Genomic DNA, 22,303 nt, shown 5'->3' with positions numbered 1-22,303 from the left:
GTTCTGAATTGGTGCTGGAAGAACTGTGATGCTTTTGTTGAACTTGAAATGAATTGTTTTGTATTCACGCACCAGTCAGGACTGTTAAAAAGTAGTCTGGGCAAACCCTTTAAGAGGAAATCAAACAGTAAAAGGGTCTGTGAGAAAATGAAGAATGAACTGGATCAATCGTGTCAGAAGACAAACGTTCATCACTGGAAACAAAGAGGGAATGAAAATGAAGTGAGTGGACACAGTGAAGGACATGCATCTAGTTGGTGTGAGACATCATTTCCAGTGCATGATTGGCACATGTTTTGTGCACTGAGCATTTCATGCAGAGGCACAAAGAATCAAGGGTCTGTTTTAAATACCTTGTATTTCTTATTTCTTCCTATAGTTGCTGCCTGGTTCAAGTGAATTGATATGAGTGACATAGAAGGCAGCTGTAATGCAACGTATCACAGTTAAAATATAGCAGGTTGCTTTCATTTAAAAGTCCTTTGAACCTTGAAGGGAAAAAGATCAAAGCCATGAGAAGCATAAGGCATGGATGGAGTCTGTCCGTCTGTCCGACCGACCGACTGGTCAACTGTATTTAGGCTGGTTCAGCAGAATCAGAACAATCAGGCAACTGCAAAAAGGCGTTCTGACACCAGACACTTAGCGCTGATGTCTGTTTCCTCTCTTTCAGACTTCAAGTCTGCCTCTGGGTAAATAAAGGTGACTCTGTCATTCATCTGCATTCTAGAAGTCTACCCCCCCCTTCTCCAGTTGACCCACATTACACCCACCCTCAAGTGTCGGAAAATAATGAATGTATATAATTTATTCCCTTTATTTCTTTCTTTTGATATGCATCTTTTGATGCAGCTAGGCCTGCTCAGCCTGAGCAGTTTACAGTAGAGAAAACCCCAAGCCCCACCATCACCCAGAGCCAGCAATACCCCGCCCCATGTCAAGGGGGGAAGGAGCCGTGCACCACCGAAGACTGCGGACCCCCAGCCCGGCAAAGAGAAGCCAGACTGCCCAGACACATGAGCATGCACAGTGCGGGTGTGGCAGGGCGTGGCCTGCCCTCCGAACAGGTGCCATATGGAGGTAGTGCCTTAATTGGTGGGTGGGGAGAAAAAGGTTTATATAAGGCACTGCCTCCAGCTGGCTTTAGTTGATTTCCCCCTTCGAGGAAGGTGTAGCGTGGTTGCAGCCTATCTGGGCTGTTCGACCAACTGAACCTGTCCCAGAACGAGCATGCTGTCTGGCAGCGCCAAGGTAAACGCACGGCATGCTAACGCATATTTCCTCTGGTCACGACGTAAAGTGCAACAGTGCTGGAACGTGTGCTTGCTACTTGTTGCAGAAGGTTGGTGCTTCCTCCCGCCATCCTTCCGTCCAGAGCGCTTTGCCGTAAGGGCGTGCGCGCTAGTTGGCACTGGGCAGGTAAGGCGCAGCAATGCGCGTCACTGACTCCCCCACTCACTTAGTCGATAAATGGTAATGGGGCTGTTCTCGCTGCAGTTGGCTGCCGGCTGGTGTCAGTGGGTCGCTTACTGGACCCACTGCTGCTTTGGCTCCGTCCTTTAGTTCGGGACTCTCTCTCTCTCTGTCTCTCTGTCTCTCTGTGTCTCTGTGTCTCTCTCTGTCTCTCTCTCTCTCGGAGAAACGGCACTGAGACGTAGTGGTGCCGCCGAGGCGACCACGGAGTTATTGCCTTCATTTTAGACTCTTAACAACGTGTAAATTGTATCAACCTATATTTACTCTTTTTAGGTTTTGTTTCTTTTCGTTTCTTAGTTGACGTTGTGTTCTTTTAGACGATCTGGTCACAATTTATTTGCCTGTCTGTGAGGTGTGTGTGCGTGTGTGAGGCGTGTGTGCTCGTCGCGTCAAATTGTTTATCACTGAAAGTTTAATTGTTCCTTTTCTTTGTGGACAGGTGCTGCGGGCCACGGCGGGGACCCAATCCCTGGTGGGGGGCGTTTTCATCACCCCTCGTGTGTAGTTTGTTTGCAGTAGGACGGGTGTTTTTAGTTTATCTCCCCTAATTGAGTTTTACCTGCTGGTGGGTGTCCACCCCTTTTGTTAATTTAACGTTTATACAGCCGAGTTATATTTTGTTGAGTATTGGATTAAATAAAATTGTAGTGCATAACCCTCGATCCCGTCTCTGCCTCTGGAATAGAACCTTATCTGCGTGTGCCTGTTCTCCAGTTAATTCCTGGGGTGAAATTCCCCAGGTGGCGTTGTTGTCACCGTTCCACCTCTCCCCACCCCGCCACACAGGCAAACCGCAGTGTGACCACAGCCACTGTCCCCCCACCCGACAAAGCCATCAGGGATCCATGGACCTTCCGTGCCACGACAACCCGCCCCCCCCCCCCATCCGAACAAAAAACGGTAATATATACAGTAATTTACTAATGTAGTATTGAACAATCTTGACTGTTTTGATACTAATATAATTCTGATGCAGATATTTTTCCTTGATTGTTGCAGCGCTTTCATCCGGAACATTACTCTCCAGTCATTAGAACTCTTAAGCATGATCTCAATCTACTCTTCATTTTAATTTACTCCAACAGAAGAATCGGCAACTTTCCACACAATTCCATACATCATAATTGTGTCCTATTGGAATCAGTCGAGCAACAATAAAAAAATTGAATTAATTGGTTTCTATCAGTTTGAGCAGTTTATCTCAGCTGTCCTGTACACAATTCAACAACGCTTTGAAAACGATCTCCTTGGAATCTACCTTTTTTATTAACTTGTTTATTTTTAATTTCTTTAGAAATCCGTGTTTTATTTTTCTTTAGTTTCATTTACTTTGATTGCAAATGTATAATTTAATTTTCGACACTGACGTCTTCATGAACACAGGCTTTAGTGTTGCTCAATGTTCACAGAACGATGCGTCACAAACATCTGCGCATGTGCCAAACTAAGCGCCCGCGCGGCTGCTTTTGGCGCGGATGTGACAAGTGAAAGTGAAAGTATTCAGTTTTGATCAAGAAGACGAGTAAAGACGGACACAGGGTCAGTGTAAAAAAGGATTTTACCAGAAAGTAAATCTTCCAACACTCTGGAGTTAATAACGTTGTTTTGTCTTTGTTGAAGGACCTTTTTGTGTGTTTTACTTCTTTGCAAGTGTGTGCGGGTTTACTTTATTTTTGTTAAGTAAAATCTGATGTGTTTTATAGATCTAAAACACATTTCAACAATATGGAGGACAGTGTAGAGTCTTCAGTGTCCAGCTGTGTGTCTCTGAAGAGTGACATGTCCAAAGATGAACCTTTAAGATTCAGAGATGAAGTTGGACCTTCAAACCCAAAGTAAGAAAACTGAGAGCGATTTTATGTTTGTACATGACAACTGTGAGTCACATCTACGGTGGCTGAAAAGAAAATATTAATGAAACACTTTCACTAATCATCATCAGTAACTAATTATTACTAATAAGAGAAATCTGAACCAAATTTATAATTTTATATTTTTTTAAATTTTACAAAACCAAATTAACAAATTGGAGGGAAGTTTGACTGAAATAAATTATCAAAAGTCACCCAGAAATGATCATACTGGTGCTGTTGTGACAAAGCTTCAAGCCACAGAAATGTTTCCTGTTGTTTAAAATGAGATAAAATGTTAATTCATTCTGTTTTCCCTTAAGAAAACAAAAACTTCCAGAGTCTCCAGTGTCAAGCTGTGTGTCTCTGAAGACTGACATGTCCAAAGCTGAACCTTTAAGATTCAGAGATGAAGCTGGACCTTCAAACCCAAAGTAAAAAACTGATTTTGTGTTCATATATGACAACTGTTAGTTGCCTAAACATCAGCAGGTTGTTAGTTTATATCCGGAGATGTTTTATTCAACTATAAAATTACAGAAGTTATTACTAGTGGATGTTCAGAGGGGTCATCTCATGTTATAGTTTTTCACATCTGGATTCAACAAATTGTTGTTGCTGGACTTATGTTGATTAAATGAAATTCCACTGAACATTATTTATACATCAGCTGTTACACTCTTTATTGTCTCTAGAAGCTTTGCAGAAACCCAGAGCTGGAACATAGACCAGATGTGAATAATTTTAAGTCATAAAATAAGATGGCAGAAAAGTAAAAATAATATTTTACTGAAGTCATGTTATTTTCCAAACAATGACCTATAATTCAATCACAAATGTTTCAATTCAATCACAAAAACGGGGCATGGGAAATTCCTGAGTCATTTTTTTGTAATGGCGTTACTGGAGAACAGAACCCGACTAACTCAGTGTTAAAGTATTCAATCCAGACTCAGGAGCTTTAAGAGTCGCGGGATGAGTGTAACACAAGGATTTTATTGAAAAGTAATTGAAGGGGAAATATTTCAAGGTATTTTTTTTAAAATCAGCATTGAAGAACTGGAGTTTCACTGCTCAGGTTTGGGATATTGGGGGGTTGATCTTTGTTTTCCTCAAATCTGACCTGTCTGTAATATGTCTCCACAGTATGGAGGACAGAGCAGAGTCTTCAGTCTCCTGCTGTGCGTCGCTAAACAGTGACCGCTCCAAAGACACAACTTTATACTTCAGAGATGAAACTGGACATTCAAACCCAAAGTAAACCGAGTGATTTTGCATGTATTTTGCAAGAGTGGCATCTGGCAGTTGTTCAAACAGGAAAGGCTATGAGACCTAGCCAACAAATGATCAAACAAACTAAGGCACTGATGTTAAACTGGAACAAGAAAATACAATGGATGTGTTTTACTGACGGTGAAAGACATAAACAATGGAAATGGTCACGCAACTTTGCCAAGAACATTCTAAAACCGGGGTTGCAGTGTCTTCACTAGCAAAATCCCCGATGGGAGTGAGCTTCCAACGCTCAAGTGACATCTTAAAATAGATAAAAAACTGATTCAGCCTTTTGACTGATATGCCAGTCATGCTGCAGAAGCCCAGTGTCCAGGCCAGATGGGGCTACTCCGTTGCTCCATTCCCCCCCAGACACACTAAATCTGTATGAACTTGTCTTCAAGGTGAATGTGTTCTAATGCTTTTTTAGTGAATGATCATAACAGTGAATATTTGACACTTTAGGGGAAGCTGAGTTTCCCTTCTTGCATCTTTGTGTTTATTAAATGATTAGATGGAATCATTAGATATATTAGATACATAGTTCAAAAGTAAGAATTAAAAACATTTACAAAGAAAAATGTAAAGTCAAAATAATATTTCAGTAAACTCAGTCATGTTATTTTCCGAACAATGGCCTATAATTCAATCACAAATGTTTGCCAGTGACAGGAAGGAGTCCATCTTCCCACACTGGGTCCAGTCTGCCCCACCAGGAGAGTCCTCTGGTGAACACTCTGACAGCCTGCAGAGAGATGCTGAAATGACGACTTTACAAAGTAAAGTTGTTCACTGTAAAATTCAACATGTGACGTCAAGAATTGGAGTTCTGTTGAGGACTTTATAGTAGATGTCAATAATATGTTGCGTTTGTTTTCTCTGGCTTTAGTAAGTGAACTACAGGAGGTTCTAGAAGGACACAAGATCAGTCTGAAGAGAAGATGTGAACATGTGACTGAAGGAACTAATGAAGCAGGAAGTGGAATCCTGCTGAACAAGATCTACACTGAGCTCTACATCACTGAGGGACAAAGTGAGGAGGTGAACACACAACATGAGGTGAGACAGCTTGAGAGGACTTCCAAGAAGAACATCCAGGACACTCCAATCAAGTGCCAGGACATCTTCAAAGCCTTGTCTGAGCAAGAGAAACACATCCGAGTGGTTCTGACCAACGGTGTCGCTGGTGTTGGAAAAACCTTCTCAGTGCAAAAGTTCACTCTGGACTGGGCAGAAGGTTTGGAGAACCAAGACATCAGTCTGGTGCTTCTGCTCTCATTCAGGGAGCTGAACTTGATCAAAGAGGAGCAGTTCAGTCTTCTCTCACTGCTTCATGTTTTCCATCCAACATTACAGAAGCTCAGAGCAGAAGATCTGACTCTCTGTAAACTTCTGTTCATCTTTGATGGCCTGGATGAAAGCAGACTCTCACTGGACTCTAACAACCAACAGGTCATCTCTGATGTCACACAGGTGTCATCGGTCAACGTGCTCCTGATGAACCTCATCCAGGGGAACCTGCTTCCCTCAGCTCTCATCTGGATCACCTCCAGACCTGCAGCAGCCAATCAGATTCCTCCATCGTGTGTTGACAGGATGACAGAGGTACGAGGATTCACTGACTCCCAGAAGGAGGAGTACTTCAGGAGGAGGTTCAGTGATGAAGATCTGTCCAAGAGAATCATCTCACACATCAAGGCCTCCAGGAGCCTCCACACCATGTGTCTGATCCCAGTGTTCTGCTGGATCACTGCTACAGTTCTGGAGGACATGTTGACTACAGAGCAGAGAGGAGCGCTGCCCCAAACCCTGACTGACCTGTACTCACACTTCCTGATGGTTCAGACAAAGAGGAAGAAGCAGAAGTATGAAGGAACAGAAAGATCAGAGGAACTGACTGAGGCTGACAAAGAAGTCCTGCTGAAGTTGGGGCAGCTGGCCTTTGAACATCTGGAGAATGGAAACATCATTTTCTACCCAGAAGACCTGGAGCAATGTGGACTGGACGTCTCAGAGGTGTCAGTGTACTCAGGAGTTTGTACAGAGATCTTCAAAAGAGAGATTGTGATCTTCCAGAAATCAGTCTACTGCTTTGTTCATCTGAGCATTCAGGAGTTTCTGGCTGCAGTCTACATGTTCCACTGTTACACCAACAAGAACACAGTGGTTATAAAATCTTTTATTAAATTTTACAAACACAAATCCCTTTCCTGGTTTCAATCATTAGACGACTTTCTCAAGTGCGTCATGTTGAAATCTCTCAAAAGTACAAATGGCCACCTGGACCTGTTTGTCCGCTTCCTTCATGGTCTCTCTCTGGAGTCCAACCAGAGAATCTTGGGAGGACTGTTGAATCGGACAGACAACCACCCAGAAACCATCCAGAGGGTCATCAACAATCTGAAGAAGATTGACAGTTGTAAAATCTCTCCAGACAGAAGCATCAACATCTTCCACTGTCTGATGGAGATGAAGGATCATTCGGTACATCAGGAGATCCAAGAGTTCCTCAAGACAGAGAAGAAATCAGAGCAGAAACTGTTAAAGATCCACTGTTCTGCTCTGGCCTACCTGCTGCAGATGTCAGAGGAGGTTCTGGATGAGCTGAACCTGCGGAAGTACAACACATCAGCAGAGGGACGATTCAGGCTGATTCCAGCTGTGAGGAACTGCAGGAAGGCTGAGTAAGTCCAGATGTTATTGAGATGGAGCATCAAACTTTAATATCACACAGGTTCTTATTCTAGAAATAAAATTACTTAAAAAAACAATCATGGTTATTTTTGCAGTGTAAAAATGTGCGAATATTGTTTTTTTAATCAGTTAACACACTTTAGAATTTTGATGAATCACAAACAAGCAAACTTTCTTATACAATTTAAAGTAACTCTAAAAAAGACCCTAATATGACCCCCAACCTGATCTCTTGTTTTGTACAATGTGCCTATTTCAACTGGTAACCAGTTAAAGTAATAGAGCTTTTACACAGTGTTAACATATGATTTATGCAAATGAATGCGATAATTTTTGTGATTATCACAATTGTCAACACATTAACTATGATAGTCCTATTGTATTTATTACAATTACAAAAATCTCCAATATTATTTGGTTATTTCATATATATATATTTATTCAGAATAATCTGAAGGACTTGTCTCAATATAGAATGCAGCCTTCTGCATCCCTGATAAATGCAATCTGCCAATGTTGATTGGCTGGAAAAAGGTGGTCAACAATGACATATCTAGTAGTCCCATCCACTATATACTGTATCGTGTGTGTCGCATAACAGTCCCTTAATTCGTTATTCTCACCATTCAGCATTGTTGAGCAATGAGGTCAGATACAAATCCAACAGAAAACTCTATTGTCTTACAGCAGTGGTTGTCAGTAAAATAATGTATTTACAATAATGTGTTAATTCATGTCACCAAAATAATTTTATTGGCCATTACAGCTTTAGTTTCAGCAGATTGACAGAGCTTCACTGTGAAGTCGTGGCCTCAGCTCTGAAGTCCAACCCCTCCCATCTGACAGAACTGGACCTGAGTGAGAACAACCTGCAGGATTCAGGAGTGAAGCTGCTCTGTTCTGGACTGGAGAGTCCAAACTGTAAACTGGAGACTCTCAGGTCAGTTCATGAATTTGTACACTGTTTGTACACTGTCATTTCATTTAAAAGTAAACCTGTTTTTATTGATTTCAACTTATGCTTATGTTTCACTGTGGAAACCAAATACTAAACAAATGCGATGACAATTGACATGTTTCATTTGTTCTTTACTCAGATTAGGTTTGTGCAGTTTATCAGAGACCAGCTGTGGTTCTCTGGCCTCAGCTCTGAAGTCCAACCCCTCCCATCTGACAGAACTGGACCTGAGTGAGAACAACCTGCAGGATTCAGGAGTGAAGCTGCTCTGTTCTGGACTGGAGAGTCCAAACTGTAAACTGCAGACTCTCAGGTCAGCTCATGAATTTCATTGTTTCACTACATGATAGTTAATTTAGTAATTTATTTTAAGATATAAATAGCTAACTCAAAGAAAATGTTTACGTATATAATCACTGTGTTAAATATCTAGTAAGTGGTGGAAAATAAAAATTTAAGAGCTAAGCATGAATTAATGAAGAATGAATGAATGAATTCTAATGTATTCTTTCTTTATTCAGATTAAGTTTCTGCTGCTTATCTGAGACCAGCTGTGGTTCTCTGGCCTCAGCTCTGAGGTCCAACCCCTCCCATCTGACAGAACTGGACCTGAGTGAGAACAACCTGCAGGATTCAGGAGTGAAGCTGTTGTCTGATCTTGTGATCAGTCCAAACTACAAACTGGAGACTCTGATATCAGCAGGTATTAGAAGTCAGTTGAAACTGTTTTAACACTGTGTCTACCTACATCATGATTGGACCAGAGATCCAGTGTTACCTGTGTTTGACCCTCTTTTTAAAAATGTATTTCGTTTTTTAAATCAATGAAGCTGACAAGCTTTAGGAGTCTACTTCGACTACTGCTTTATCTGCAGCTTCTTAATGTCTCCATCTAATGGTTGGTAGTCATTTCCAGTCACAGACATTTGCACACTTCAGTCCATAGTGCAGTTCTTGACTATACACACACACACACACACACACACACACACACACACACACACACACACACACACACTTCAGCTTCTTCCTCCTCCCTCCTGCTGGAGGTCACTGAACAGATGAACCAGATTCTCATTTCTGATACAACTTACTCGCCACGGACGTCATGGTTCTCTCTCACCAGGTGCCATCCTGTCCACCTCGACCTTCTCCAGTCCACCCACATCGAATGTCTCAGCCCCGACACAGCAAACCCCCACCACGTTCCACAGCATCGGAAGAGTGCGCCTCTAACTGATGTGTTCCAGGTCCAGGCTTCAAGGTAAATGTTACTCCAGACTGTTTCAAGGAAAAGCCAGGGCCGAATGGGCTTCATCAATTCAGTTTGGGATATACCAAAGTAAAAGAATACTCCATCTTTTAAGAAGCATGTCACAGTTTACTAGCATGTCTTCCTCTGCCTGCACTTGAAGACAGGAAAGACAAGGTGGGTTTTTTGTTGTTCTTTCAATCTTTTTTTGCCGTCAAGTCATTCTTAATCAGTTATCCTAGTAAAACTGACAGCCTTGATTTTATGTTTAAGTAAAACTTGGTTTGGACAAGATAATGTAACAGTTCTCCTTGAGTCAAACCCTCTGTAGTTTCACTTCAACGGTGGAACTGTCACTGTACTCAGCTGGTTCTCAACCCAACTCTACCGGCAGTTTATTTTAATTAATATAATGTATTTCTGATCTCTGCCTATTCTCTCCTCTACCTGTCCTCCCCCCTCTCCTCTCTCTACCCAGCCCCCCCATCAGCAGGAGGGTCCCTCTACATGAGCCTGGTCCTGCTCAAGGTTTTTTTTTGTTAAAGGGGAGTTTTTCCTGCCACTGTTGCTTGTTGGGGGGTCAGGCCCTGGGATTCTGTAAAGCACCTAGAAACAATTTTGATTGTAACAGACACTATATAAATAAAGATTGATTGATTGGTTGGTTCTGATCTCGTGGTAGAAATTATTTTGTCAGAGCAAACAAAGATCACATATGGGGTTATTTGGGGATGCAGTCTCTTCCATTCAACATCTACAGCCCTCTGAAAAAATATTTTTTTTACTGAATTACTATCCTGACAGATATCAAGCTTGCCTTTTCACTAATCCTTTCAAAAAATCAATATGCTCAATTTCTCAATTCCTTGTAGCTCTGGCCTTAAAAAAGGGCTGAAGCTCTCTCTCTCTCACTCTCACTCTCACTCTCTCACACTCTCACTCTCACTCTGACACACACACACTGAACTATGTTTAATGTCTACCTCATTTGAAATGGAATTCTGTGTTCATTTACTCAGTCATATTTGATTTTAAATATTGTTGGTTAAATTTAGACATTTCTATAAATTTAATTCTGTTTTGCTTTGCAAATGTCTAATATTTGCAGGGCCCTATGTGAGTATTTGTTGGTTTGTCTGCACTCGGGTTTGAACCAAGAACCATCTCAGCCCAGTTCCCAAAAGATTTTTATACTGTTTAACATTATTTTATAATAATATTGTTTCTATTTTGTCTCTTCTTTTCTTCTAAGTTCTTTTTCTCATAGCTTAGATTGATATTAAACTAGGACTGGGGGAGAGACTCACTAAATAAAATATTTACATGTGAGCGCATGCGCGGAAGCGACGTGGAATCGATTTTTGTTCCGGTGCAGATTTCACTGGTTGCGTGTGCGTTAGGTCTGCGCTCCGAAACGGGAGCGGAGTTTGTACGTGTCGATTCAAAGTCATCAGTATTCTGCCATCGGCTGCGGCTCCTGTGCGTTCCGACTTCGTCACAGCTCCGGCGTTGCGGAACCCTCCGCAAGAGACGCCAAGACCCCTAGTTTTTTTATTTTGTTTTGTTTTTTAACCAATGAGTGATCATAACGCAGCAATTTGCGCAGTGCAGCGCGTGTGGGACAGAAAATCTGGTGCAAAAGGAGGGAAAATATTCAGTAATTAAAAAAAAAAAAAAAAAATTATATATATAAAAACCCCGGACCAGGCCTGAAGTCAACAGGTCGGAGGATTTCCAGGGGCCATTTGGCAGCCAGTTGGCACGATGGATGAAGAGAAACTCATCACTGAGGTGAAAAACCACAGCATGATTTATGACAATTCACATCGTTTTTATAAGGACAACTACAAAAAAGAAAAAGCTTGGAAAGACATTGCAGAAGCAATGGGAGTGGATGGTAAGTCACGGAAATGACAAACTAATGCTGCTAAATTGTTATTTGTTCATGTAGCTATAATAGCATATAGTTATACAACTTGAAAACCTTTTAAAAAATTTGATTTGAAGTATCATTTGCAGGGCTTTATAAATGCAGGAATAACTCTAATAAAACGTATTAGGTCGCAGAACGAAATCAATGTAGTTGAGTTAGTTATATCTTACTTAAGATACTTATTCCTGCTTAATTTCTTTTAAATTAAAGGAAGAAAGTAGTGTGATTCTGTTTGTGCTTTTACAAAATGGTGTTAGGCTAAGTCTAGTGTATTTAGATCTTTAAGTATATACTGTATTGTGTGTGTGTGTGTGTGTGTGTGTACACATTTTCGAAACTAGCTTTGTGATCTCTGGCGTTTGAAAGACCCAGGCAGCTTTTTCAGCAGGTATTTGTAATGGAACATCCCCTAGATGCACGGCACCACATCAGAGAGGTGTTGGGAGGAACATGTTGTTTCCCCCATGTTCACTCACCAAATCTTAACTGGTTTACACCACAATGTCATATATTCGTCCAAGTCTCCCATCTGAGTCCACCTAAAGCTGACGTGTGCACAAGAGCCAAATTTAGGACTGAGGAGGTCTACTTGTAAAAATCCTCGCAGTGCTGGAAAAATAAGAATGTTAACATATGCATCAAAATCAGACTACACTTGTTGCTTGTGTAGGGAGTAATTTATGCAACGTGCTTGTTGCTTGTAAAGCTTCTGTTTCCAGGTCAGCAACATGTATGTAGACAAATGTAGCGAAAGTGCTGATCACATAAGCCAGCTCGCCGTCCACAAGCCCTCGTAAGTCGATTCCCAGCCGAGCTATCTGGGGTGATAGTCCGGCTACACTCACCCAGGATTTTCTCGTCGAGCTACAGCGTCCACAGAAATTCGCAGAAATTCAGTTTCCCTGTGTGCTGGTAAACACACTTAATGTCTTTCCCCTCAAGTGCGGCATGAAAATTTGGGAAGTTTCACTTTTATGAGAAGTTTTGTGCCACCTCCATGCATGTGTTTGCAGTTTGGCCTGGGCAACAACCTCTCCATCGTTGCCTTTTTGATGGCTGCACACATTGGACAGAGTTTATCATTGTTGTGTGACCAAGGTGGTAGTTACAGGCAAAGATGATCAAAGAGTGCCCAGAAGCCAAGTATCTGTACAGAGAGAAGAAAGATTAATAAAATGCATAACTACTGTAGTTATCTGGCTTTGTTCCTTTTTTTCAGCTGATACTTGCAAGGCAAAATGGAGGACATTAAGAGACTCTTTTGTGAGACAAAGGAAGAAAGTATCTGCAAGTGGATCAGCAGGAGGCCCTCAAAAAGAATGGAAGTTTAATGACATAATGTCCTTTCTTGTACTCCACATACAGCAAAGAAGGACTGGCAAAAATCATATAACAGTTTGGTAAATTAATTATGGCACATGAAGTGATACATTATTATAATATCTATAACTTATTTGGTTACTAAGGACTATTTTGTGTTTTGGTTTGGTTTGCAGTTCACATAAAATTCGTGAGGGTGTAAGTGCAGGGGAGGAAACACCATCTCCAGCCCTGTCAACCTGTGGATCTGATGAGCAGGCCTCAGAGATGCAACCACCCCCATTACTCTCCTCAGTGCCCTCTCCATCACAGCCCACTACAGCTGGGGAGAGAGACAGGTCCCATAGGTCTCGGAGCCCAAGGAAGAGGGAGTTTCCGGACCAAACAACATCGGTGACAAGGAAGAGAGCAGGAGCACCTGAACTGGTGGACAGGCGTCCGTCCACACGACAAGAACCACCTTCAAAACCAGAGTCAGAACTGGATGAATGCTATCATTTTGCACTCAGCCTGGTGCCATTACTCCATAGACTTGACCATAACAACAGGCAGCACGCGAAAATTGGCATCCTGAACTTGCTGTCAGTAAAGCCGCACGTTCAGCTGACAAACAACTGGAGCTGCAACACCCCCCCCTGCACACCCGCCACCGTACCTCCACCCAGGCAAGGTACTTTCAGGCCAAATACCCACCCCCCCACCAATGAAACCATTTGGCCTATTTAACCAACTGCTGGCTTCAAATGTGGATCCAGAGTGGAAGGAGAGCAGCGCCCCCTACAGAGACCTTTAGAACGGTGGCTTTCTCATTGGTGTATAGTTGTTTTTCTGTGGTTTTGTATTTACATAAATTAATTGATCTTATTAATTTGTTTTCTTTTTATACTGGTATCCTTTTTTATATTGTATTAGGGTTACCTTTGTCTTAATTTTGTTCAACAGCATACAACAAGTTTACCAGCTTTTGTTATTATATGAATCACTGAGAGGTTTTAAGTATTGCTTGCTCTTCTTTTTTTATCTAAATTGAGGTTTTTAGTTACTAAATTTATCATTACAAATATGGTGTTTTGCTAAAATGATCAATAATTACCTGTAGATTGAGAGGCAGGAGAGGGCACAAAAAGCTACACATTAACAAAAAGTTAATGTGTTATTGACCCACAAGAGGTCAAAGGAATTCCATGCTCCCCAATAACACAGTCCAGTCAAATGAATAAATTCCTCTAACACTGATTTGCTGAATGAGAGGACGCGTTCACAATTGCATCATCAGCTTCCTGGCTACCCTGTTCCATGTAATGGGGTCAAGGTTCGAAAACCTCCAGAAGTTTGTTGACTGAGCCAGACTCTGTATGGGGAGTGTCTGGCTGATGTCCAGCCGACCTTCCCATTACCACAGACGGTTAAAAAAATATCAGCTGTCAGTCTATGTTGCAGTTTGTTCTGTACAAATCTGGATTTTCTTCATGTTGGGTTTCAATTGTCAGTATCCCTGTTGGATCACACATCACTCCTTGTTAACAATTTGAATTTGGTTTATCACTTTGAGATTCAGATTCCAGGTCATGGACGGCCAAGTTGTCAGACTACACAACAACACACTATGTTAACGCTACAATGCAGCAACGTGGTCACATAAGCTCTACATCTCCAGAGGGTGATGCTTCTGATGTTAAGACCTGACCTTTGCTCTCATATCGGAAAACCAGCACAGTTTATGGAGTTTAAATAATGTTTTAATGACTGGCTTGGAAACAGATGAATATTCATTGTTGATAAAAGTTAATTCTAGAACTAACAGTAACAATGATTTTACTAACTAAAGTAAAATATTTAAATTATTACATGTCCATTTTCTTCTGCGTGGGTTTTGACAATTCAGGGATTTTTAAAAAAATATTTGTCTGTTTCAAAGGTATTTGTAAATATTTACGAATGCAAATAGTGATTGGACCCTTAGTTGACAAAACTTTGGATAAGCAAAAACAGTTTGTGTGTGAATGCTTTAAAAGAGAAACCGATTTGTAAAATAAATAATAATAAATAATCTCAAAATATCACAGCCAAGGCCAAAGGCTTTAGTTACACTCTCTAAATAGATAAAAAAAATAGAAGACTTAGATTTTAAAAATGTAGATGTTATTTATTTTAAATAATATTTCACTTTGAGGAAGATAATATTCTGAATTGTTTAGAAATGGGTTTCCACATTTTCAGGCAACAATTTACAAGATATTTAAAAAAGGTTTTGGTTACTTTATCAATGTTAAATATTTGTTCTTTGGCGGCCTGCTGTAATGGCATCATTGCGAAATGGGAAATGATGAAATAATTACTTTCTGCAGCTCACAGTTCAGTCAGATTGTCAGAGAATCAAGAATGAAGCTCGTTTTTATTCTTGTGGTGTGTTTTCACATCTCTGGTAAGTCTGCGTGCAGCTGATAAAGGTTTTTGAGTCCAAGAAGAATACCTTTCAGGTTTTCCTGTTCTAACAGAAATGATCTTTGTGCAGATGGGAAACTGCGCTTTGCCTCCTACTATGGAGATCACATGGTGCTCCAAAAGTCTCCAGAGAGCGCAGTGTTGTGGGGCTATGGTCCCGAAGGGGTGGTGATCACAGTTTACCTGTCAGGACCAACCCAACAGCAGAGATCAGCAGAGGCAGCGAAAGATGGTGAGTAAACAGGTGTGACAATGAAACCCAGAGAACCGGGAAGTCCAACTTCAACTGTACAGAATTTAAACGGGCTTTTCATGCTCAAAATCCTTCAAGTGTGGCTGAAATAAAACAATTCTACGAGGAATGGGCCGAAATTCCTCCTCACTGATGTAAAGATCCATTGGCAATTGTTGCCGGCGAGGGTGGAACAACCGTCTTTACTCGCATTGGGCCACATAGATTTTTCCCCTCAGTAAACTGAAATTAACATTTAAAAATGGTATATTTGAGGTCGTCACGCAGAGCACAAGGGACTCACTCTGTTCCCATCCTCCCTCAAGTTTTCATGTTGATTTATCGGTCATCTTCATATTGGGTTGATTCAAGCTGACAACAAATCGCATGAAACACCCCGACTGACATGATGGTTCCACTGACACAGCATCACTGTCTGCAGGTATTTGGAGAGTCAGTCTTGACCCTGTTGAAGCTGGTGGTCCGTATAGTGTAACAGCAACCTGTGAGAGCAGCACAGCCACACTGACAGATGTGCTGTTTGGGGACATTTGGCTGTGTGGGGGACAGAGTAACATGGCCTTTCAAACATCGCGGGTAAGCTCCCTCACGTATATCAGGGTTTTATATTTGTTGCCCCACGTCACCTGTGTCAGGTAGTCTTTTCATGGCAACTTCCAGATCTTTAATTCATTAGAAGAGCTAAACCTCGTGGCAAAGTATCCTGATGTGAGACCTTTTATGGTCGCGCGTGACTGGAGTGGCACTGAGTTGACTGATATACATTACATACGAGTGAAACTTCCCTGGTCTGTGCCCTCTTCAGGTACCTCATTCATTCATTCGTTCGTTCATTCATTCAGTAGATGAACTATGTTGCCTTCCAATGTTTTTAAAAAAAAAGGCCTCAAAATGTCACATTTGGAGCTTTAGTTCATTTGCACAAAGATTCTGATTTTGTTGATGCCCATTTGCAGAGGTTGTGGCCAAATTTTCTGCAGTATGTTGGCTCTTTGGACGTTACCTGCACGATACCCTGAAGTATCCCATAGGACTAATAGATTCATGTTGGGGAGGAACACCGGTGGAAGCCTGGTCCTCCTCCAGGGCACTGCAACAATGTGGACTGGACTACAATGATGAATTCCGGTAAGTATGAATAGCTCCATGTCTGAATTGAGCTAAGCAAATTTTATCTTACGGCCTTTTTAAAAAAAAACTATCCCAAGACAAACTGTTATGAACTACAAAATCTTACACTTTCAGCCATTTAAATCAATTGTGCTGAGTCGTTATTGTAACTTTTAGAAGGCCATACCCTTCAAATAAAAATTCTGTCCTGTGGAATGCAATGATCCACCCTTTGGTCAAGATGACCATCAAAGGAGCCATCTGGTACCAAGGTGAGATGGCATCCACAGATCATATGAGAAATCTCACTTCATCTATATCACGCAACTGTGACGCTCATCTGGCTTTCAGGAGAGTCGAATGCAAACTATCATCAAGACAAGTACAACTGCTCTTTTCCTGCTATGATTGATGACTGGAGGATGGCCTTTCACCGAGGATCAGGAGGAAACACAGCTGCAGATTTCCCCTTTGGATTTGTCCAGGTCTGTTGGTGTTACTTGTAAATTGTTTTACAGACTGCGTTCTATCACAACAGAATACAAAAGTTCCTGAGAGTTTGAGACTATTAAATCAGCTATTAGTTAAAGAGAAATACTGCAGTGTTTTAGGTCTATCTCCAGGTATTTATTCCTTAATAAATCCTTTGTATTTGCAGCTGTCGACCTACATTAAATATTCCACGGACGACAGCTTCCCAAACATCCGCTGGCACCAGACTGCAGACTTTGGCTTCGCACCAAACCTTCGCATGCAGAAAACCTTCATGGCTGTGGCGATGGATTTACCTGATGAAACATCAAAAGGCGACGCGTAGGTTTTAAGATCTTGAGCACTCACAGCAGTTGAGTCCTTCCTCAATTTCACCTCCACCATATGAACAGTTTCATTTGTTGTTACTAAGCGGTAATTACCGTACGTATTATATTCAGTCTATATTTCCAACTCTGGAGGACAGAGTTTAACTGGAGAAATGTCTAAAGGCATTTTTGACAGGCCATCTTTGGTTAAAAGGGGGCCTACCAGAAGGGCCTACCAGGGCCAAATCCTGACCTCATACTCATGTCATTGCCCCATAACTTATTTAAGTGTTCCTTTTTATTTGCCCCAAAATAAAAATCCCCTTCAGTTGGTAAGAAGATGTGCTTTTTTTGAAGGATCCATCCCAGAGAAAAAAAGGCTGTAGCCTACAGGCTCACATTAGGGGCAAGGGCGGTGGCTTATAATGAAACAGATGTGCTCTTCCAAGGACCTTTCCCCAGTCAAATCCTTTCCACGGCGACATACATCAACATAACCTACGACCAGACACTGTCTGTCTCACCATCTACTGACACCTTTCAGGTAAGTTTCAAACCCAACATGAACTCAGAAGATTATTACAGACCAACATAGCTCTATGTTTTAACTGGGTCAAAGCTGAGGGAACCAGTCAGTCCAGGACTTATTCTTTACTAGAGTGCTACAGTATAAGTGCAGCAGTTAGAAATCTGGTGGAATGAAAGTAAATCACTTATGGTCACCACTGTTATTGTTGTAGTATTGTTTGGTTGCATCATTTTAGCATTTGCTTTATTTTATTTAGATCTAGTTGACTGTGAAGTGACAACCTTTGCTTTCCTTAAAGGTCTGCTGTTCTCAGATTCAGGCTCCATGTGGGCCTGGTTCTGTCTGGGTCGCTGCTCCAGTTGGGCGCTGGAATCCAGACAGTGTCCAGTTATCTATCAGCAATTTGTGTTCATCTGCTGAAGAGGTCATGGCCATCCGGTACGCATGGAAGGACTGGCCCTGCAGCTTTAAAGCCTGTCCAGTCTACAGTGCCAGCGGGATTTTACCTGCTCCGCCATTTATTATCAACCGCTACGCTGCCCCAACAACCTGGAAACACAGCAGGCTGATATTGTAAGTTAATTCAACCAAATGCAGCCTTTCAAATCTATTTCGAGAAGCACCATCATCATGTTACATTCTTTAAATTTAAAAATTCAATTGCGTCATCAAAACTCTGACTTTGGAAGTTTGAGAGTCTGACTATACAATAATAAATTCACATGATAAATCACTGTGTCAAGATGACTGAATATATGTGAGTGCTCCTGAAAATCAACTAAATTATTGATAAATCACAGATTAACAAAGTGAACAACTACATTTTTGTAAAAAAAAAAAAAAAAAAAAGTATACAGCATTTCCTTGACCAACTCTGTTTATTAGGTACATTATTGAGCCCTGAAAACCAAGACTATGTTTCCTAAATAAAAATATAATTTGATGATGACCCTGTTTGGCCTTGATAGGACAGTTAATAGCTGCGGGTTGAGCTAGAGGGCATCATGGTTGGGAGGTCAGGAGGTGCTGGAAACTGTTCAGTCTGTCCTGGGACAGAGACACCACAGACAGGGCAGAGTCATCATGTCAGTGTCACATATATATGATATACGAACATAATATATCACATAATATATGAATGAAAGTGATCTCCACCACCATCTTGGAATCTGCCACATGGGTGTTTACAGTTGTGATGGACTCCAGCAATCAGGTTCCATTCTCCTCTGGATCCAGGTTCTGTTGGTGTTTAATCCCTGTGGGACAGCTGTGCTGAGGTGGAAAATTCCACTCACTCACGCCCCCCACTTCCACACCCGCCTGATTTGTCTTCACCATTTTCACCTGTTGCTGCTTGTAGGCTGTATTTAAGCCACTGCAGCGCATTCCTGCTTTGCCAGATTGCTGTTGTGTCATGCCTGACTCTTCAGCACTTTCTCCATTTGGGCTTACTGGTTTTGGCCCTGCCAGTCTTGGACTTTTCTTCTCTGTCTTCTTCTTTTCTTCCTGACAACCTTCTGTGGCCGATTAAGAGTTTTGCCTTGTGTTTATTTGGACTGTTTCCCACCTGTGGCTATGAGGTCCGTGATGACTTCTGTGCTGTTTTCCGCAGTTGTTCAATAGTCTTTTGTTAAAAACTGTCTGAACTGCTGTGCTGCGAGTGGAAAATACCGCACCCATGTCAGCATGGAACACAGGATCAGCCTCCGTTAACTCGTTTTCATATTTTAATAGTCACAATCATCCTCCCACTTCAACAAAAGGTCCTTGAAAATCCCATTTTTGTGTTTCAGTGATTTTGCTCTTCCAAATATATGAATTTTAATATCTTCACAGCAGTGTGAAACTACCCTTCTGCGTTAGTAGCATTAACCAAGGGGGCACCAGCAGGTTGTCTGGTTTTGGGTCTTATATCTTTAAACTGAACAATTCTGACAAACATTTAAAACAAGGATTTTCAGTATCAGGTTTTAGCTGAGCTGCTGTGTTGCGCCACTTCCATGTGGCCTCTGATCAGTCCTACCTGGGAGGATGTCCAGGAGCTCTGAAGCCCCGCCCACTTAGGTGTGTTCACCTATCTGAGTTGATCATCATGGTCAGTCAGAACAAACTCTTCAGAAATACATTTTTCAGTCATCAACTAAAGAAAAGATCCCTGAAAGTTTGGCTGTACTTCCATATTTCTCAGGCTCTTGTGTCTGGAGATGAGTACTTTGACTACTGGTGAGCTCCTGTTCTTCAGAGAGAAGCTCCTCTTCATCATGATGATGATCTCCTGTTTCCATCCTACAATCTGGGCATCATCCCTGAAATCCAGCTTTTATCAGAGTAGCTTCAAAACCGCTTCAAATCTGGATGAAGATGGACTTTATGGTTAACAAGCTGTGCAACATTTGACTTTATACCCAAAACATGCTGGAATAATTGAGTGGCACTTCCAAATAACACAGAAATGAATTACAGCAACATGTCTATTTCCTTTAGACAACAAATTGGTGAAGTGTGATTTTAAGACAGAAACACATTATGTTAAAAAAAAAGACGACTGATACTGACAGTGATGTCCCTTTCCTCCATTTTTTATTTCTTTATTTTGAGCTCAACATCTGCTTTAACATCTACAGCGCAAAAGACAAGCTGCTTATTCTTTTGGTCTGTTTGAGGAGATTGAAACTAAAAGTTGACTGAGATCATTTTCAAGATCTTTATTGACGAAAGAATTATGACATTTTCGAAATGAAAACACTGCCATAATCAATTAAGGATAACTTTCAGAATAAACAGAACAACTTCATAAACTCACACTCGTCCTTTGGTGAGTTTCAGTGCTATGAAGAAGTGTAACCACAAGATGGCGACAAAGGCCTTTAATATGAGGCAATAGATACAATTTATAAATGAAGAAAATCAACGTTTCCGAATTTCGAAACAGTTTTATACTAACATTTCATATCTATTAGAAACTAGCTCGTCATATTTATTAACCAATTTTTTAAACGTATTTTGCTTGATTAATTTTGTTGTTAATTTACGCGGATGTTTTGATGGTGGGAACTAATTAGCATCAACCTCCTGTTTCGTGTCGACCATGTTAATAGACGATCCATGCAAGATACGTAAAAAAAATGTCCTGTTTAAAAACAAACAATAATTTTGTCCTTAGTGCTGATTTAAAAACCTGACTGAACTTTAAATTCCTGTGTACTGACCTGAGGCTGGAAGTTAAAATAACACGAACTTTGTCTTATATATAATTAATAACTATGGTGACTAAGAAAATGATTCATTGACACGATTTATCACTTAAATATAAAAATAAATTCGTGTATGTTTCACCAAAAGTCCAACACTCAACAGAACATCTGGTGTGCCAGATAAATCTACTTAGAAATATGAAAACAAGACATTCAACAAGATTGATATGCTGGTGGTGTTTGTCAGAATGTCTAAAACCTAAATAGAGATGGCTCTGGCGTGAATTTCTCACCACTATCTGTGAACAAAATTACCTTTGACCTTCATACGTGAAATCAGAAACCTTTTAGACAACACTCCAACAAGAGCAGCATTGTTCAGTATCAGTGACCATTTACCTGAGGAAATCGCTCCAGGGCTCTGAATGGGTCTTTAGTGATTCTAAAACAGTCGCTCAGGTTTGTCGACTGACTCCATTTATGGACAGTAATTATAACCCCCCCCCCCCCCCCCCCCCCCCCCATCTCAATTCAGCCTGGTCTCCTGGATCTTTCAAAGTTCTCTTGATCTCTGAATTATAATAAACTATTGTAGTTTGGCTGTTCTGCATCATAAAGTGGACCCAGCACAGTCCTGGAGAAACATACCTGAACTCCATCTCCCTGACTTTCTTGGTGAGTGACTTCATCTTGTCCCAGTGTGCATGTGAACCATGGGGTGCTGTGGGAATTGTGGGGAGGAGGGGGACTGTCAGAGTAAGTGAGACAGCAGCAGCTTCACACCTTCACACCTGCAGTGGACCAATCTGTGCTTCCACTCACAGGATCACAACATGTGTTGGGTGTCATCACTCTGACTCCAGAGAACAGTCATCAAATTATGGAATCACTCTGAATGATATAGAAAATAGAAACAAGCTATAGAAATGACTTCAGGTGCTTCAGACTTGGTTTGTTCCTTCCAGTCCTCCATCTTTTAAGAGAGCAGTCGTCTCATCTGACCTCCAGTCACACCTTCCTGTGTTTTAAAACCTTTATAAATTCTTCAGTTCCAGCAGATCTCAGATAGAAACAGCTATTATTCCATGTAACCATGTACGTCTGTAATAACTACATTATTTTACTGACAACCACTGCTGTGACAGAATGCTGAGTAATTGTTTCAGTTCACATTTGTAAAATGATGGATTAAATTGAAATTATCTTTATTTTTG

At 41.2% G+C, this 22,303-nt stretch overlaps 3 protein-coding genes and 2 long non-coding RNA genes across 7 annotated transcripts; 4 read left to right on the top strand and 1 right to left on the bottom strand.

The window, feature by feature from the left end:
• Positions 1–639: 639 nt before the first annotated feature.
• On the top strand, positions 640–8,347 carry LOC105416825 (NACHT, LRR and PYD domains-containing protein 3-like). Its single transcript, XM_029841049.1, has 11 exons — positions 640–702; positions 853–1,251; positions 1,916–1,973; positions 2,263–2,376; positions 3,180–3,311; positions 3,650–3,760; positions 4,473–4,583; positions 5,268–5,380; positions 5,491–7,285; positions 8,062–8,235; positions 8,287–8,347. Exons 5-11 carry the CDS (start codon positions 3,202–3,204, stop codon positions 8,345–8,347), a joined length of 2,475 nt encoding a protein of 824 aa, XP_029696909.1. The 5' UTR covers positions 640–702; positions 853–1,251; positions 1,916–1,973; positions 2,263–2,376; positions 3,180–3,201.
• Positions 8,348–8,502: 155 nt separating this feature from the next.
• Positions 8,503–10,042, top strand: LOC105416815 (uncharacterized). Its single transcript, XR_964732.2, has 4 exons — positions 8,503–8,566; positions 8,775–8,956; positions 9,380–9,517; positions 9,984–10,042. It is a non-coding gene; the product is annotated as an uncharacterized lncRNA (long non-coding RNA).
• Positions 10,043–10,621: 579 nt separating this feature from the next.
• LOC105416814 (uncharacterized) lies at positions 10,622–13,622 on the top strand. Of its 3 annotated transcripts, XM_011606525.2 has the most exons (4): positions 10,622–11,402; positions 12,658–12,701; positions 12,804–12,838; positions 12,935–13,622. In XM_011606525.2, exons 1-4 carry the CDS (start codon positions 11,270–11,272, stop codon positions 13,482–13,484), a joined length of 762 nt encoding a protein of 253 aa, XP_011604827.1. In that variant the 5' UTR covers positions 10,622–11,269; the 3' UTR covers positions 13,485–13,622. The 3 variants fall into 3 exon arrangements, with proteins under 3 accessions (XP_011604827.1, XP_029696592.1, XP_011604826.1); XM_029840732.1 differs by lacking the exon at positions 12,658–12,701 and having other exon boundaries at positions 10,624–11,296; XM_011606524.2 differs by having other exon boundaries at positions 10,626–11,402; positions 12,658–12,838.
• Positions 13,623–15,027: 1,405 nt separating this feature from the next.
• Positions 15,028–18,637, top strand: siae (sialic acid acetylesterase). The gene is made up of 10 exons (XM_011606522.2): positions 15,028–15,183; positions 15,274–15,435; positions 15,878–16,032; positions 16,117–16,261; positions 16,413–16,584; positions 16,744–16,838; positions 16,918–17,051; positions 17,225–17,379; positions 17,724–17,910; positions 18,194–18,637. Exons 1-10 carry the CDS (start codon positions 15,075–15,077, stop codon positions 18,470–18,472), a joined length of 1,593 nt encoding a protein of 530 aa, XP_011604824.2. The 5' UTR covers positions 15,028–15,074; the 3' UTR covers positions 18,473–18,637.
• On the bottom strand, positions 18,474–21,561 carry LOC115250766 (uncharacterized). Its single transcript, XR_003889348.1, has 2 exons — positions 19,634–21,561; positions 18,474–19,549 (listed from the first exon to the last, which is right to left on the bottom strand). It is a non-coding gene; the product is annotated as an uncharacterized lncRNA (long non-coding RNA).
• Between the last annotated feature and the right edge of the window lie 742 nt (positions 21,562–22,303).

The sequence above is a fragment of the Takifugu rubripes genome, chromosome 8 (assembly GCF_901000725.2).
Source record: "Takifugu rubripes chromosome 8, fTakRub1.2, whole genome shotgun sequence".
Lineage (NCBI taxonomy): Eukaryota > Metazoa > Chordata > Actinopteri > Tetraodontiformes > Tetraodontidae > Takifugu > Takifugu rubripes.
The sequence above is the reverse complement of the archived record's forward strand: the minus strand, read 5'-3'. Positions and strand labels throughout refer to the sequence as shown.

Excerpts from the sequence above, each read along its gene's own strand:
- LOC105416825 (XM_029841049.1), top strand. The coding sequence starts at position 3,202 with ATGGAGGACAGTGTAGAGTCTTCAGTGTCCAGCTGTGTGTCTCTGAAG. Across the intron at positions 3,312-3,649 it reads GTTGGACCTTCAAACCCAAA|AAAACAAAAACTTCCAGAGT; the intron begins GTAAGAAAACTG and ends TTTTCCCTTAAG. Across the intron at positions 8,236-8,286 it reads TGTAAACTGGAGACTCTCAG|TAAACCTGTTTTTATTGATT; the intron begins GTCAGTTCATGA and ends TTCATTTAAAAG.
- siae (XM_011606522.2), top strand. The coding sequence starts at position 15,075 with ATGGGAAATGATGAAATAATTACTTTCTGCAGCTCACAGTTCAGTCAG. Across the intron at positions 15,436-15,877 it reads AGCAGAGGCAGCGAAAGATG|GTATTTGGAGAGTCAGTCTT; the intron begins GTGAGTAAACAG and ends CACTGTCTGCAG. Across the intron at positions 16,262-16,412 it reads CTGGTCTGTGCCCTCTTCAG|AGGTTGTGGCCAAATTTTCT; the intron begins GTACCTCATTCA and ends GCCCATTTGCAG.
- LOC105416814 (XM_011606524.2), top strand. The coding sequence starts at position 11,270 with ATGGATGAAGAGAAACTCATCACTGAGGTGAAAAACCACAGCATGATT. Across the intron at positions 11,403-12,657 it reads AGAAGCAATGGGAGTGGATG|CTGATACTTGCAAGGCAAAA; the intron begins GTAAGTCACGGA and ends CCTTTTTTTCAG. Across the intron at positions 12,839-12,934 it reads AAAAATCATATAACAGTTTG|TTCACATAAAATTCGTGAGG; the intron begins GTAAATTAATTA and ends TTTGGTTTGCAG.